The sequence below is a fragment of the Cornus florida genome, unplaced genomic scaffold, assembly GCF_030987335.1.
Source record: "Cornus florida cultivar Cherokee Brave unplaced genomic scaffold, ASM3098733v1 CherokeeBrave_3.0.0_Hap2_Chr04, whole genome shotgun sequence".
In the NCBI taxonomy this organism is placed as follows: Eukaryota; Viridiplantae; Streptophyta; class Magnoliopsida; order Cornales; family Cornaceae; genus Cornus; species Cornus florida.
In genome coordinates this window covers 88,202,653-88,219,506 of record NW_026775574.1, presented here as the reverse complement: position 1 = coordinate 88,219,506, position 16,854 = coordinate 88,202,653, and the positions used below count along the sequence as shown (strand labels likewise).

At 37.3% G+C, this 16,854-nt stretch overlaps 1 protein-coding gene across 1 annotated transcript; it reads left to right on the top strand.

Annotated features, from left to right (window-relative positions):
* The first annotated feature begins 3,893 nt into the window (after window positions 1-3,893).
* Window positions 3,894-10,273, top strand: LOC132303824 (CBBY-like protein). Its single transcript, XM_059801255.1, has 4 exons — window positions 3,894-4,362; window positions 6,420-6,515; window positions 7,678-7,758; window positions 9,390-10,273. The coding sequence occupies exons 1-4, from the start codon at window positions 4,193-4,195 to the stop codon at window positions 9,412-9,414; spliced, it is 372 nt and encodes a 123-aa protein (XP_059657238.1). The 5' UTR covers window positions 3,894-4,192; the 3' UTR covers window positions 9,415-10,273.
* Window positions 10,274-16,854: the final 6,581 nt, after the last annotated feature.

Sequence of the window (16,854 nt, the reverse complement as noted above, 5' to 3'; positions counted from 1 at the left end):
TCTGAGGATGATAAGCAATACTAAGGTGTAACTCCGTACCCAAAGCTTGCTGGAAACTCTTCCAGAATCCAAACACAAAGCTCGAATCCCTGTCCGATATAATAGACAAGGGAATGTCATGTAACTTCACAATCTCAGTAATGTAAAGTCGCGCCAACTGTTCCGAAGTGTAGTTAGTGCGAATAGGCAAGAAATGAGCTGATTTCTTTAGTTTGTCCACGATAACCCAAATGGAATTGTGATCCTTGAAGGAATTTGGCAATCCTTCCACAAAGTCCATAGAAATGCTTTCCCATTTCCACTCCGATATCGGCAGCGACTGTAGAGCTCCTGGCGGCCTCTGATGATCAATTTTGACCATCTGACAAGTACTACATCGAGAGACAAAAAGAGTAATGTCCCTTTTCATACCTGCCCACCAAAACTGCCGCTTCATATCCTGATACATCTTATCGCCTCCTGGATGAACAGAAAACTCATAGTAGTGAGTCTCAGTCATCACATCCTTCCTCAAATCATCAGCAGAAGGTACCACTAACCATCCCTAGTACCTCAAACCTCCATCAGCCCCAACATAGTAGAATGGAACCTCTCTGGAAGCTATCTCTGCAACCTTGTCAATGTACTACTGATCCGTGAGTTATGCCTTCAAAATCTTGTGAATAATAGAATGTGTAACTACCATACAAGCCATGAAAGCATCCGACAACTCATCCACTGTCCTCAAAGCATTCCACTCCGTAGCGAACAGAGCAGAAAGACTACCAACAGGTCGGCGACTAAGTGCATCTGCCACCACATTCGCTTTCCTTAGATGGTACTGTATAGAAAAGTGATAGTCTTTCACAAACTCCAACCATCTGCGCTATCTTATATTCAACTCCCGCTGAGTGAACAAGTACTGCAAACTCTTGTGATCGCTAAATAACTTGAAGGACTCACCCAACAGATAATACCTTCAAATACGTAAGGCAAAGACCACAGCTGCCAACTCCAAATCATGTGTTGGATAATTAAGCTCGTGAGGCTTAAGCTTTCGAGATCCATACGAAATCGGTCGCTCCTCCTGCATCAAAACACATCTAAGACCCTGTAAAGAAGCATCCGTGTAAACCAGATACTCTATTCCGCTCTGTGGGGTAGACAAAACCGATGCAGAAGTCAACTTAGTCTTCAGCTCATCAAAAGCTTTCTGACAATGTTCATCCCACACGAACCGTACACCCTTCTTAGTCAGATGAGTGAGTGGTCCCGCTATCTATAAATTGCTTTTTTTTATAAAATCATGCATTACTAAATAAATTGTTTGTATTTTTTTATATGTGCATCCAAAATTAATTAATTTTTTCCTTTTATTACTGAATTATTTTTTTTCATTTTTTTTTTTGAAATGTCTTAAATAAGTAAAATATTTTTTTCTATAATTGATAATGATTAAAAGTTATTATATATATACATAACTATTTGTTGATAACAAGAGTGTTAGGTGAAAACTAGTTTACATTATCTTAACACAATTTGTTTCATACCTAACATCAAACATTATCTTGAAATAAATAATTGATGATTCGTAAATAGTTTACACAATCTATCTATGACTTTATTTTCTCAGTGAGAAAGTTGTAATTAGATATATAATATCCAGTTACATCATTTACAAATAAATAATAAATAATAAAATTAAAACTAACATAAAGAGAAAATAAATACTTGAACTTTGATAGTCCACTTTACCAAAAACTTATTTTTCTTACATTAAAGATTGAGAATTCAAGTTTACACGGGAACAAGTGAATATATATAGAAAGAGGAGAAAGCAAATATATATAGAGAAAGGAGAAAGCAAAAAAATTGTATTATGATATCACATATTATTTTATTCCATATTTCACTATTTCCTTACTAAAATAAATAATTAAGTATAAATAATATATATCAAACATAAATTTATTTATTTTTTTACTATTTAAAATTATAAGGGTATTTTTGGTAAGTAGAATCATTTTTTTTTTCATTTTCATGCTATCCAAATAAATAAAATAATATTTTCTTACAACTTTCTTTAAAATATTTTCTGCTAACCAAATGCATGATAGAAACTTGATTTTCCTTTCTTTCACTTTCACTTTCTATAAAATTTTCTGTCTAAGCAAACGAGCCTAAAGGAGAAACTTAGAAAATTTTGAAAATTATGCAACATTATAATAATGAATAGGTTTCTTTTACAATGATTTTCATTTTAGATTTTTTTTTTCTCTCTTCAATTTTTTAAAGGTGAAATTTTCATCTCGTGCATGTAGCTACAAGTTCACATGATAAATTGGACAAGTATGATTGTGCTCTCATTGACAAGTAGATATTGGGTGCATCGTGCACACCACTCTTGAACTATCCAGTTGTTGCAAGGTAATAATGTTAAAAATAATCCTTAGGTGTGTTCGGTTGCATGAAATTGAAGTCTCGGAATTGGAATTGATTAAATTTGAGAAAATTTTGGTTTAATTTTTTTAGTTATTGTTATCAAATTTCATAGATTCTAATTCCAAGACTTCAATTCTACGCGGCCTAACACACCCTTAATATTATTCTCCTTAATATAAGATTAAAATTAATACAAATAACTCATTGAACATATTGCTATTGAAAATTATTTAAAAAAAAAAAAAAAATTTAATGGTAGCCTATAAAAAAAATGAAAATACTTTGAAACAAATTTTAATTTTATTTTATTTTTAAAATTAAAAAGGAAAAAAAAAAATCTAAAATGAAAGTTATTTTAAAGAATTTAGTAAGCCATTATCACAATTTTTTCATTATACTCGATTTAATAAACGATTTAAAGGTTAAAAGGATCAGTGAACAAGTCTGGTCAGACTATCCATTCACCTTTTATCTTCTTTCTTTTTGGAGCATAATAATGAAAATGGAAGGAAAAGAAATGAATACTAATGGATGAAATGAATAGTAATGGATGGAGAGGATAAATTGCTTTTGGTATGAAATGTTGGAAGAAAGAAAGGAAAATTGTCTTTTATTTTATTTTATACCTACTAATTTTTTAATTTATTTATATACCTATAAAATTTAAATTTTATCTCCCTAAAATTATAGAAAAACTTTACTATTACCCCCACCATATTATTTTATTAAAAGCCTCCCCACTCAAATACTTTCCTGGTCCGTCCAATAACATAATAAAGGGTAGAATAATGAAATGTCTTATTTTTAATGAAACTTTATTAATACTAAATTTACATTTTTTTTTTTGTAAAAGACAAAACTTATGAAAAAGTCATGGTTGTAATTTATTAAAATAATTTTTGTATCAAATATAATTACTTTCTTTTCTTATTTTCTTCCATTAAGGCCTCATTTGGTTGGGAGGATTTGGGGGATAGGGAAAGAGAAGAGAAGAAAAGAAAAGAAAGGATGGGGAATCTTATGTTTGGATGGAATGATTTGAGTTGAAAAGAAATGATTGGGAATGTCATATTGTATTGCTCCAAAAATGAGAAGATTTGGAGGAAAATGAAAGTGAATTAGTGATACTTTTATAACTATGGCTTAAAAAATCACATATAAAATTATAAAAAAAAGGTATGATAGTAATTTTTTTTTCATTTATCTTATCCAAACAACAACACTAACATTCTTTTTCTTTACTCTCCCATCTATTTAATCATAAATGTAAATTATTGTTATCATTTTATTTATTTTCTCTTATCTCGTAAGTTGTGACTAATATTGTTATTCAATTATTTTCCATCCTTTGTATACAAACTAAGCCAAACCGACCAAGTTAATTAACACTTTCTTATCTGGTAACTAATATTGTCTTTTGATTTCTTTTCTCTCATCCGTAATTCCGTATCCAAACTAAACCAAATTGGTTAACACTTTCTTCTTCTTCCTTTCCTTTCTTTATTTTCTTTGGGACCTTTCCTTGCTTTATTTTTTTTTCCACGGTCCCAAACATACCTTTGGATAAAGTTTACACAAGGCCGTTCTGTTCATCTCCAAATGAAAGCATAGAGACGGGAGAGACTCCAATGGCGTCAACCGTCATCTCTCCTCCATCCAGCACCTAATTTTCTTCTTCAGCGACTCTCTCACCCCAAAACCTCTGTTTCTTCTCTCCGTGTCCATTTGAGGACCTTATCATCTTCCATACTCGGTCGGTTCTAGAATTTCCATGCATCAACGAAACCTCACAAACAAGTCCTGTGACCATCAGGAGCAAGAGAAATGGTCAGATTCTGCCCCTTCTGTTCTTCCCTCTGCACTCCTCTTTGACTGCGATGGTGTGCTTGTCCACACAGAAAAAGAGGGCCATAGGATTTCTTCTGCAACACTTTCTCAGAAGTAACACTCGACTGTCTCTGGATTATTATTTTTAATTAATAATGATGATGCTTTTCACTTTTCGAATTAATTTGATGTTTTATCAATTCGGTTTGTGTGTACACCACTCTTTCTTGATTTTTGATCATTTATTATCATGCTTATCACTTTTCGAATAAATTTGATGTTTTATGAATTGGGTTGTTGTGTATATCTGTGTGTTTTGTGTTAAATGCCTCAATTTTCTCATGGATTGATCACATAATGAATTTGGTTGCCCAGAGGGAATTGGATGTTACCTGGGATGTGGAGTTATATGGCAAATTGCTCAAAATTGGAGGTGGAAAAGAGAGGTTTTCACTTTTCTAAAGAAGTTCATAAGTAGTTCTTTTGAGTTATACAAGTGTTACCATTATGGTTTGATTTTGTTGGTAAAAGTAGTAGATGGTGTAACTATTTGAGTTGAATTTGTTAATGGGCTGCTTTCATCTCTTTTGTTAGTGAGGTACTTCAAGAGTTGTTTTTATTAGTGGTTGATTCCATTTCTTTTAAGATGACAGCCTACTTTAACTAGATAGGTTGGCCGGACAAAGCTCAGAGCGAGGAAGAAAGGAAGGAATTTATAGCTTTACTTCACAAGCTAAAGAGGGAGTTGTTCATGGCCCTTATTGAGAAAAAGTTGCTGCCCCTTCGGCCTAGAGTTGCAAAATTAAGCTAATGTTTGATTTTGCTTAGCTAAGCTGCGATTTTGAGCTCAGTAGTTGCTTTCATTTACTTGTAAATATTGGTCATAATCACTTACCACACCAATGTTCAGAATGATGGCTGTCCTGAGATCATGAATTGATGGGATAATGTTGCAATATCATTTTACACCAGCGCTGACTATTCTAGGAACTACATTTTGTTTCAGTTCATGAGTGGTTAAGTACACTCTTGTATACAGTACTAACCCGCTTTGATCCTGAATCCTTAGAAATTAAAAACCCTAAATATTCCTTTATTCCATTTTGGGTCATTTTATTTTATTTTTTATTTTTTAAAAAAAGAAAAATTCTTTTCCCTCTTTGGTAAGACATCCATGTCCCAGCAAGGACAAATTGGGTCCCAAATTTATCAATAACTTTAAGGAGAATAACGAACAATTCCTTCACGAGTCTTACCTGTTCTGCTCAAACAAAGACATTCAAGAGTCGGACACACTCTTGAAAGGTGGTGTAAGATGTTGAGTGAGTATGCTTGGTTGTATGATTTCACTTTTCACTTTTCTCTTTTGATTATTTAGTTTCCAGCCTTCCATTATGTCAAGAATTTTGGTGTTGAAAACATACGTAGGCATTCCTTTTCAATACTTCTCATTAGAAGTAAAAGGCTGATACCGCTATGCCACTGGCTCATTGGTGTTAATTGTTCAATTGGTTAAGAAGCGTCGTCTTTAAGTTTCCCTAGAGATTGCTTAGAAATCGAATTTTGGTGTTGAAAACATATGTAGGCATTCTTCTTCTTCCTTTTATTTTATTTTTTCTTAATTGGTACTCATACACCCCCTTCCAAGGAATTGATTGCACCCAAGAGGAGTCGAACCTTAGACCTAATGATACATAAAATAATTCTATGGTTAATTCATTTAGGAAAAAAAAAACCCTTAGACCTAATGCTTCTCATTAGAAGTTTTCAAGTTATTTGTTTAATTGGTTAAGAAGTGTCGTCTTTAGAAATCAGATACTCTTGATGGCTTTAATATATTTTATTATTGTTTTTAAGAAATACAATGGTTTAGAGTTTTTGAAGTTACCTTGGGAGATGGTTCTAGAACCAGGTGCTCTTGAGGAATTAATTAATTATTTGATAACCCTTTAGCCTCTTTTAACAATTTACTTTCTTGATGTGAATAAAATAAATTACTACAATACAAAAAGTTCTTTTAGGGTAAATGTCAAGTTGTCCATTCTTCGTGATTATAGTAAAGAAGCTTTGATCTTCTTATTTGTTTGAGTTAGTTTATTAAAAAAAAAAAAAAAAAAAAAAAAAAAGTATACTAATTGGTTTGACAAGTGGAATGTCTCTGGTGATTTCAGGTCTCTGCAATGGTTTCATTCTTGCTGGGACCCGAGCAAGCAGAAAAAATTAAGATATTTGCAGGAGATGTTGTTCCTTGTAAAAAGCCTGATCCAGTAAACTTCTTGTCCGGCCTAGTATTTTTGTAGTGTTTGAATAATATATGGAAGCTATATTATTTGATTTTGTTCTATCACAGTTGAAATTTTGTTTTGTTTTTTGTTTTTGTTTTTGTTTTTTTTTCTTTTTCTTTTTCTTTTGTGAATCTCAAACATATGGCTTCATAATTTGAAAACCTTACGAGTTCGCTATATTTGCAATGGAAAAGACTTGTTTCAAGTGCTATAAGAAACAAAATATGCCTCTCATTTGCCAAGTAAACAAGACATGATGTTTCCAAATTGTTGTTGCCTTGTGGTGCCTCCAAATATGTACTCATGTTGAGTAGTTCAAAAACGTCCTCTCTGATTGGTGAAGAAGCTGATGACTGTTTGCATATATTACTTAGTTTTAGTAGATGTTTTTGAAGTCCATCATGTAAGAATAATGACTCACCATATTAAGAATAATGACACACCACATATTTGTTTAATCCTCCGACATTACCCATTTTGGTCTGTCTTCCATTGAAGCTATCTCATTGATTATTTTGCTTTATGACATTTCCTATTTTGGTTTGTCTTCCATTCAGTATATTTCCTATTGTTTCCGTCTCATTGATTCCTTTGCTTTATGATCTTTTATTAACTTATGATTTCTTTACACTGAAAGCTATGAATGATAGCTATAATTGATCAGCCAATTTGCAATTCTTCTACTTGATGGTCTGTAGTTAAGTTGCCTATAAATAGCAGAAGCGTCGGTCCTCTCTCTACCCCATTCTAATAGAAGTGTAGTTGCCATCATTTATACGCATTATAGATACAACACATAAGTGAGTAAAGTGTATAGAAGGGATTAAGGGAGAGAAACCATCTTCTAGATCTTCTTGATTAATCAAAGAGGTGATTATTGTTCATTCGATATTTCAACATCTCCGCACATATGGATCAAGGTATTTATGATTATACATTATTTATGCCAAACATACATTAATGTTTTACTAACTAGTGATGATCATGAAGTTCAAGATCCAAAATATAAATTGTGATTAATAACCACACAATTAATTATGATGTCATGTTTTCTAATACATCATTCTTTGGCTTTTACTTTGTCATTATTGATGAATTGTGGAAGTGCTGTAAAGATTATGATATATTTCTTCACTTTTCGCAGTTGTGTTCTGGTTGAGGACAGCGCAATAGGTCTTGCAGCCGCCAAAGCTGCTAGCATGAAGTGTATTGTGACAAACAGTGGGTAAGTTATTTGCTTTGTTCCATAAACAATTTTTTAGTCATTGGTGGTTGTTTCCTCTAGTCTATGCACATACTTTCCTTTTCCGTGTCACCCCTATGCTTAATTTTTTGTATGAAGGATGGAAAATTAGATGAAAGATGACTACAAACCAATCACCTATACTTGGAGAAACCAATGAGCCTTTCTTTCATGTTTTTTGGTTGACTTGAAAGGAAATGAAAAGGAAGGGAATAGGTATTTTGTGATTTGAACATCATACACCAAGAATTGAAAAGGCTTTTTAATACATTAAATAGGATTCCTTTATAGGATTAAACAACAATATACCTTTATGCATATGCACACATTCATAAAATGTTGTGTGCCCTGTATGTATGTGTATACCGTGTGCATATATGAAAGGCGCTGCCCAATTTTGGCAGAAGTATCTGAGGGGCTTGGTCCTCCCTTCCTTTCCGCTCCCTCTCCCCCTACCAAGCCCTCTCTCTATGTGTGTGTACATATAATTGTAGTATCTGTTGTTTTCTTTTTTAGATGGATTTTTGGTTTATCTGTAAGAACATCAAAACAATTCATCATATTATATATTCTTAAAAGACAACTTTAGTGGGGCTTGAATTCCCCACTGCTTGCAAAACACTCTTTTAGAGAAACTTTTAGAAACAAGAAAGTTCAGATAATGTGATGTGTCATAGGTATATTTTGTTAGTCAGATTCAATTTGAAGCTATAATTTATAATTTGTTTCAAAAATGGTGTCTAAAACAGTAGTCAACAGCTACAGAATTTAGTAAACCAACATTAATATTGAACAAGATCTGATACATATTTTGGGGTTTTTCTGAGAATTCTCAATGTCCCAAGGTGAGAGAGAGAGAGAGAGAGAGAGAGATCATATTAGCTATGATGGGCTGCCTTGTTTCGAGATCATGGTACACAAGAAAGAGACCAATGACTAGCATGAGCTAACAACACCTGGATTTCATGGATTATATTGGTGATCAGCAGAGGAGCACATTGCACTCTTTTTATAATAGATACAATAGAGTTTGAGAGTAAGAATTACACGATCCACAGTTATTTTTTGGAAGAGAGAGAATACATCATTCATTTCTATATTACATATACTATGAAATGAAGTGATTTCTAGAAAAGAGGGTTCAGAAATTCAAATTAATATGCAATAAGTCTTTTATTACCAAAATTTTCTTTTACGCTGACAGTTAGATTTTGTGGGGGAACCCTAAGCCTTTTAGGTGTTTGCACTAAAAAAAAAATTGGTTCAGAATGGAAAATTCAGTGATCCAGATTTATCACACCTTTCCAAGAATTTCAATATTTGAATTGGAGGGTTCATATACTAAGACTTGTCAGAGTATACTAAGAATTGAGTCTTATTTTGTTCAATGTCCAGTGGTAATATAATTTCAATATTTGAATTGGAGGGTTCATATACTAAGACTTGTCAGAGTATACTAAGAATTGAGTCTTATTTTGTTCAATGTCCAGTGGTAATATAGATATGTTAGACATACGCTCATGTACATAGGTTAAATTGATTATGATAACAAGGAATTTGGGTTTGATTGCAAGTCAGTAACTCATAAGAAAATCGTTGGGATTTTTGAATAGGTTATGGAATACTCAGATCCAGTAAGTGCATAAAGGGAGCAAATAGAAGTAAATGCTGCTCCAAGAAAGCCACGGATTCTACTTGCTGCCATCCAAGTAAGAGCAGTCGCAACTTCACATGAGCTCCGCGAGTGGGATGATATCATGGTGTTCTACTGTAGATTGCTGGGGGATTGTGTGACAGCCTGCTGACCTGCAATGTGCGAGCAGGGGACTACAGTAAGCCATTCTTTGTGACGCCAGCCACGAACACCTTCATGGAATAATCCTTTTATGGAGCGGAATTTCTCTAGTCTCACCCGTGACTAAGAGGCTAGCTTGCGGAGATTATGGAAATAGTGCAACGGCTGAACCATCTCTCATTTTCCCAGTAGTGAGACTCTTCCTAGAATCACGGGCTCAATCTAGTGGCGGAAATGTTCCTTTACGAGTGCCTAAAATTTTCATTTCTGGGAATAAATGTTCCTTAATGAGTGCCAAAAATTTTCATTTGTAAAAATGATGGAATTGATTCAACTAATAGTTATAAAATGCTAGATGTGGAGATGCATTGTTGTTTCTTGTTCATGTTAGGTCTATGTAGCATATTTAAGTCTAGGGCAGTGGGACTGTGGGAGTGTGCACAATATGCGCCCCTCTACATGGGTTGGGTAAAGTTCGGACTTTCACCGGTGGATGTGGCCTTAAGGAATTCTTTGCACTCAAGAGATTGAACTATTAGGTTTTCATTGTAGCCGCGCAACATCACTTGGCCTATGAATATAAGATTAATATGCCACGGTTTTCTGGTATGAAAACTCAGAAAAAAAAAAAAAAGGAAAAAAAAAATCGTTTTTGAATTTTATTTTATAGTTCTTTGAAAAGAGTTTTTTTTTTTTTTTTTTTTTTTTTTTTTTTTTTTTAGTCCTTAAGAATTGTTTTACGAAAATTGAAACAAATACATTTTAAAATTTTTGAAAGTATGTCACATTCGAGTCTTTTGTACTTTCTCACACCCCAAGTATGCACTACTTTAGTGTCTCTCTTCAAATTTAGAAGGCTTCTCTTCAAATTCACAAGGCTAAAGATTAAGGCTCTATCTTAAATCATATTGGAACTGTTGGAGGGGGACTATTCATTGTCTAAAAGAATACTCGTAATGAATTTTATCATTTTTATTGAAATCCTTTCAGTTGAATTTTCAAAAAAAGAAAAAGAAAAATGAGTAGACTAATCCGAACCGAATAAACATTCCCTGTTAAAGGATTATTCTAATTTTTTTATTTTTTTTATTTTTTTCAATTTTCTCTGAAAAAAAAAAAAAAAAAAAAAGTGGGCTTGGGCGATCAGCCAATTGGGCCTCTAGTAGGAAAAATTGGACCGGACTTCCTTTAAGACGGTCTCCAAGTCCGTGTTCAAATTTTTTTGATAAGTAAAATAAAATTGAAGAACCGCTCAAAAGGGGAGCGAAACCCAAGTACAAAAACCAGGCCAAAGCGCCTCAAGCTTTCAAAGAGGCCAAAAAGACAACCAACTCCTCAACAGACTGAAAATCCCTCCCTGAAACCCAATAAAAAAGAGTGGAAGAATAGAGAACTTAAGCATAGAGATAGGCTTTTCCTTTCCATCAAAGTAGCGCCGATTTCTCTCAAGCCAAATACACCACCAAACACAAAGAGGCGTAGCCCTCTAGGCGTCCCGAATGAGAGCCCCCACTGAAAAACCTCTCCAAGCCTCAATCAACCCTCTATTGGATCTAGGTATCACCCACGGGATCCCAAACAACCCAATCATCAAGTCCCAACATCCCCTAGCCATGTTACAATGCAGCAGAAGGTAATCAATAGTATCCTCGTCACGCAAACACAAATAACATCTATTAATCACCACCTGGTTCCTCCTTCTCAAATTATCCTGGGTTAAAATCCTACCCAAGACAGAAGTCCACGCGAAGAAGGCCACCTTGAGAGGGGCTTTGGAACGCCAAATAGACTTCCAAGGGAAGAAGCCTCCAGCGCCAACCGTAAGACACTTGAAAAATGACCTCACCTCGAAACGCCCCTGAGGGTTGGGGAGCCAAAGCCAACAATCAGAATCCCCAGCTGTGATCGTCTGACGATATAGAAGGGCCAAAAACCGGGTGACCTCCTCAATCTCCCAATCCTGGAAATGCCTCCTAAATAGAACATCCCAAGTCAGTCTCCCGTTATCAAGATGATAACAATCAACCACCAAGGCCTGCTTGTGAGAAACAATCCTATAAAGCCGTGGGAAAGCAAGCGCAAGAGGGGAAACCCCACACCAAAGGTCCTCCCAAAATCTGATCCTCTTACCATCCCTGATTCGAAAGCGGACATGCTTACAGAAATCATCCCACCCCTTCCGAATGCCAATCCAAACCCCGACTCCCCTAGGACCACGGCCCATGAGAGAACACCACCCTCCATTACTCTCCCCAAATTTATGAGCTATAACCCTCCTCCAGAGCCAACTTCTTTCCACCCCGAACCTCCAAAGCTATTTCTCAAGGAGAGCCTTGTTGAAAGGCAACAACCTCCTAATCCCTAAGCCACCCCTCCGAATAGGACAACAAACTTGCTCTCAACGCACCAAGTGAAACTTGAACTCCTCCCCTCTCCCCCCCCCCCCCCCCCCAAAGAAAATTGCGCTGCAATCTTTCAATCCTCTCTGCCACAGAGGAAGGAATCTGAAAAAGATAAATGAAATAAGTGGGGAGACAAGAAAGAGTACTCTTAATCAAGTGACCCGACCCCCTTTAGAGAGATACTGTTTCTTCCAACCCGCCAATGTTTTCTCAAATCTATCCACAACTGGGTCCCAACTTCCCACACATCTTGAAGGGGCGCCCAGAGGTAACCCTAGGTAGGAAATAGGAAAAGAGCCAGTGCGACAACCAAGAATCTGCGCCAACCTCTCAATCTCAGGGACCTCCCCAACCGGCACAAGAACACTCTTACCAACATTCACCTTTAGCCCAGAAACAACTTGAAACCAAACTAATACACATCTCAGATACCTCAATTGATCTGCAGCAGCATCACAGAGCACTAAGGTATCATCAGCAAACATCAAATGGGAAATCTCCAACTGGCCAGTAGCATCCCTGCCCACTCTAAAACCTCTCAAGAATCCCAACTCCACCGCCCTCTGAATCAATCTACTAAGGGCCTCCATCACAAAAAGGAACAGGAACGGAGAAATAGGATCCCTTTGTCTCAATCCCCTCGAACTGGAGAAAAAACCGGTCGGAGCTCCATTAACAAGAACTGAAACCCGAGCACAAGAGATGCAAAAATATAATCCATCTCCTCCACCTCTCCCCAAATCCCATCCTCTCCATAAAGTAAAGGAGGAAACTCCAGCTCACATGATCATACGCCTTCTCGATATCCAGCTTGCACAAAACACCCGGATTCCCACTACTCAATATGGAATCAACACATTCGCTAGCAATAAGAACTGAATCCAAAATATGGCGACCTCCCACAAAGGCATTCTGAGAATCAGAGATGACGCTGTCTAAAACCTTCCTCAACCTAGAGGCCAGGACTTTAGCAATCAACTTGTAAATACACCCTACCAAGCAAATAGGGCGAAACTCCCTGATATCTAAAGCCCCACCCTTTTTCGGAATGAGAACAGTAAAAGTGGCATTGAAGCTCTTCTCAAAAGAGCCCTGGGCATGGAAAGCATGAAAAGTACCCATAATCTCCTCACGAACCACCTCCCAGTTCTTCGAAAGAAAACTCATAGAGAAACCATCAGGACCTGGGGCTTTATCCCCATTACAGCTCTTCAACGTGGACAACACTTCCTCTTCAGTAAATGGCTCCTCAAGAACAGAGCTCTCTTCACCCGAAATAGAGTCAAAATGAATCCCTGCAAGCAAAGGTCTCCAACCATCTGATTCTGTGAACAATCTCGAGTTGAAATCTGCAATACCCTTGCACATCTCCTCCTCCTTACACAACACCTCCCCATCAACTCGGATCCTCCCAATATGATTGCTCATTCTATAAGCATTAGCAAGTTTATGAAAAAAATTTGTGTTCTCATCTCCTTCCTTGAGCCATAAGGCTCTAGACTTTTTCCTCCACGAAATCTCCTCTAAAACAACAATCTCAGCAAACTCCGCCTGACACTTCATCCTCCTACGTCTCAAGGAATCCGGCAAAGAACCCTGACCCTCCATCCGATCAATATCGGCAATCTCTGAAAAGACCCTATTCTTCCGCCAACTCAGATTACCAAAAACCTCCTTATTCCAGACTTTCAGATCGATCTTCAACAGACGAAGCTTTCCTGCTAGAGAATGACTAGGGGAGCCACTCACACAATAACCCTCCCACCAGGATCTAACCCTCTCTATAAAACCTTCAGCTTGAAGCCACATATTCTCAAATCTGAAAAGGGAACGACGATTACGCAACCCACCATAATCCAACATCAAAGGAACATGATCAGATAAGGAGCGAGCCAAAGTAGCCTGAACCACATCCAAGAACTTCTCCTCCCGATCGCTCGACACAAAGAACTTGTCAAGACGAGATAAGAGAGGAGGAGAACGACCACTAGACCACGTAAAAGGACCACCCACCAAAGGCAAATCAATCAATCTCCACTCATCAATGAACTCTGAGAATGACTCCATATCAAATGTCCATCTTCCCCCTGTCGACCTCTCAAAAGGAGAGCGGACAACATTAAAGTCCCCTCCAACACACCAAGGTAACTCCCATCGACTACGAACCTCTCCCAACTCCTCCCAAAACAAATGTCTCACATTGTCTTCTGTAGAGCCATAAACTCCTGAGAAGACCTAACGAAAACCATCCTCTATCAGAGAAAAAACGCAAGAGACCGAGAAGAGCCCCACCAGAGAGTCCCCCAACAAGACCCAACAGTTATCCCACATGATAAGAATGCCACTTGCAAAACCAATCACATCCAAACCAATCCACTCTACAAATCTTCCCCCCCCCCCCAAACTTCTCACGATCAAGTCCGTCATCGATGCAATCTTCGTTTCTTGTAAACACACAACATGCCCACCCTCTTTCCGAATCACCGACTTCACAACTTTTCTTCTCTGCGGGTCATTGAGACCCCGGACGTTCCATGAAAAAAGGCGTAGCTTCATAAGGAAACAGATGAAAAATCACGCCCACTCCTCCTTCCACCGTCCCTCTCCCGGGATCCCCTATTCCTCCTTTCATAAGTGACGACATCAAAGGGACTCCTCTCCTCCCTCACCCCCTCCTCCATCAGCAACCCATCACTTCTACCCGCCCTCTCCAAAATCTGAGCGTCAATGACCTCATTAAACAACCTCATCGCCTCATCCAATCTACCTTCAAATGACACACCCAAAAGAGAACCCACCTCTCCACCCTTCTCTCTCAACCACTCCTCTTCCAAACTCGCCTTACCCACACCAACGGTTGCTGTTTCCATACACTCCCCCTCTGGTCCTATCGCAGCCAAAGGTACAACACAATCAAAAACATCACCACTCCCTTCCCACTGAACCAAGCCCAAATCCCCTTCCAAGAAGGAACCTGAACCTCCCTCCCAAGCATTGGAAGAGGAAGGGGAACCACAAGTCAAAGGCGTCCTAGCCTCCTCGTCAATCACAGAAATTCCTGAACTGCTTTGCAAGCCTTTCAATGCTAAATGGTCACGCAATTCCTTCAGAAACACGTTGGCTATAACGTTATCTAGCTTGATTTTCACATCCCTTCCTACGCAAATAGTAACTCCCTCACTACTAAAATCACACATTCGAGAAGAGCCAAGCCCAAAATCACAACCTTCCCCATGACAGTCAACCCCTGGCTCTCCCTCAAAAACTGGGGATAACCATGGAGAACCCGACTCCCCCACGCCTTTATTCAACCCCACACACCTTCGTGACTGAGAAGAAAAGGGAAACCAAGGTTGAAAAGACTGTAATCCCCGTCGTTCTTGGAACCCACTTCTGTTTCTCCTTCCTTGACCATCTTCTACCGAAGGAAAGAATAGACACCTTTTTCTTCAAACTGTGACCCTGAACACATCCCTTAGCTCGTCTTCCTCCTCTAATCTCGTCAGAGAAAACGCCGTCTGGAAAAGCATCATTGTTAGTCACGACATTAGCAATGGGCTCAAAACGTTTGCCCAACATTGGCCCATTAGCTTCCTTAAGTGACCCCGGCCTGCCCTTCAACTCGCAACCCAGACCAACAGGCCCACCTTCATCATGAGCCGTCGAAAGAAATCCCACACAAGGAGAGAAATCCTAGTAAGACGCTTACAAAAATCCTAGTACCTTCCAACTTCGGAGAAACCCTAGCTTATTTACATCTCTCGCACATGTATATAAATTTGCTCTCTTTTTCTATCTCATATCTCTAATCTGTTATTAATCTTCTTCACTGCAATTCCTTCTCAATATCGTCTCTTTTGTGAGATCCCTAGGTAATCTAGGGTTTGTGGCCGCTTCTGTTTCTCTATATGACGTAAGATATCATTAATCTTCTTCACTCTCCCTTTTCTTGGCAATTCTTTGCAGATTTATGCGTTGATTTTGTAGAAAACTGTGAAATCAAATTCCATGGAGAAAACAACAAGACTCGCCTCAATATGTTGTGCTAAAAACGCAAGGTACTATCTTTTTACTTATGTATTGATTTGTATGTTTCTATTTATTTTATTTTTGCATAGAGAAACTCTATTACAAAAATTGAGCAGTATTGTGATGCATGCTTTTGTTATCACACTTTGTTATAATTTTTATTATTTTTATTTTTTCTTTAGTTGCAATAGTGATAAGGATGAGAACAGAGGGTTGTGTTTGGAGGATCACATTAGTGGACTTCATGATGTTTTACTTATTTCAATCTTGTCCCTATTGACCATGAAAGAAGCTACAAGAACTAGTCTGCTATCAAAGAGATGGAGGTATATGTGGACTTACATTACTGCTTTGAACTTTGATGCCTTACATATTATATATGGACTGAAATTGGGAGATAAACGACTTGATGTAGAAAGGCCTTTGTATTTGATTTGGGTAAATCAAGTCTTGAAATTGTACAATGGTTCAAGTTTAGATGAATTCAGAGTTCAATTTGATCTCGATGAAACTTGTAGATTTGATATTGACAATTGGGTTAACTTTGGAATCGAAAAGAGAGTTAAAAGGCTTGATTTAGACTTTTCAGACATTAAACATTGTACTAGAAAGGAAGAGGATTACATTTATCATATTATGAATCACCCCCGTGGATTTACTAGCTGCAATTCCCTTACCAATCTCCAACTGAAATACGTCAATGTAACTGGACAAGTTCTCGAGTACTTTTTAACTAACTGTCCATTTTTGGAATAATTGACTCTGCACAAATCTGATGGTCTCGTCAATCTGAAAGTTTCAGAGCTATCATTCAAATTGAAGCGCCTATCAATAACTAACTGCTTTAATGTG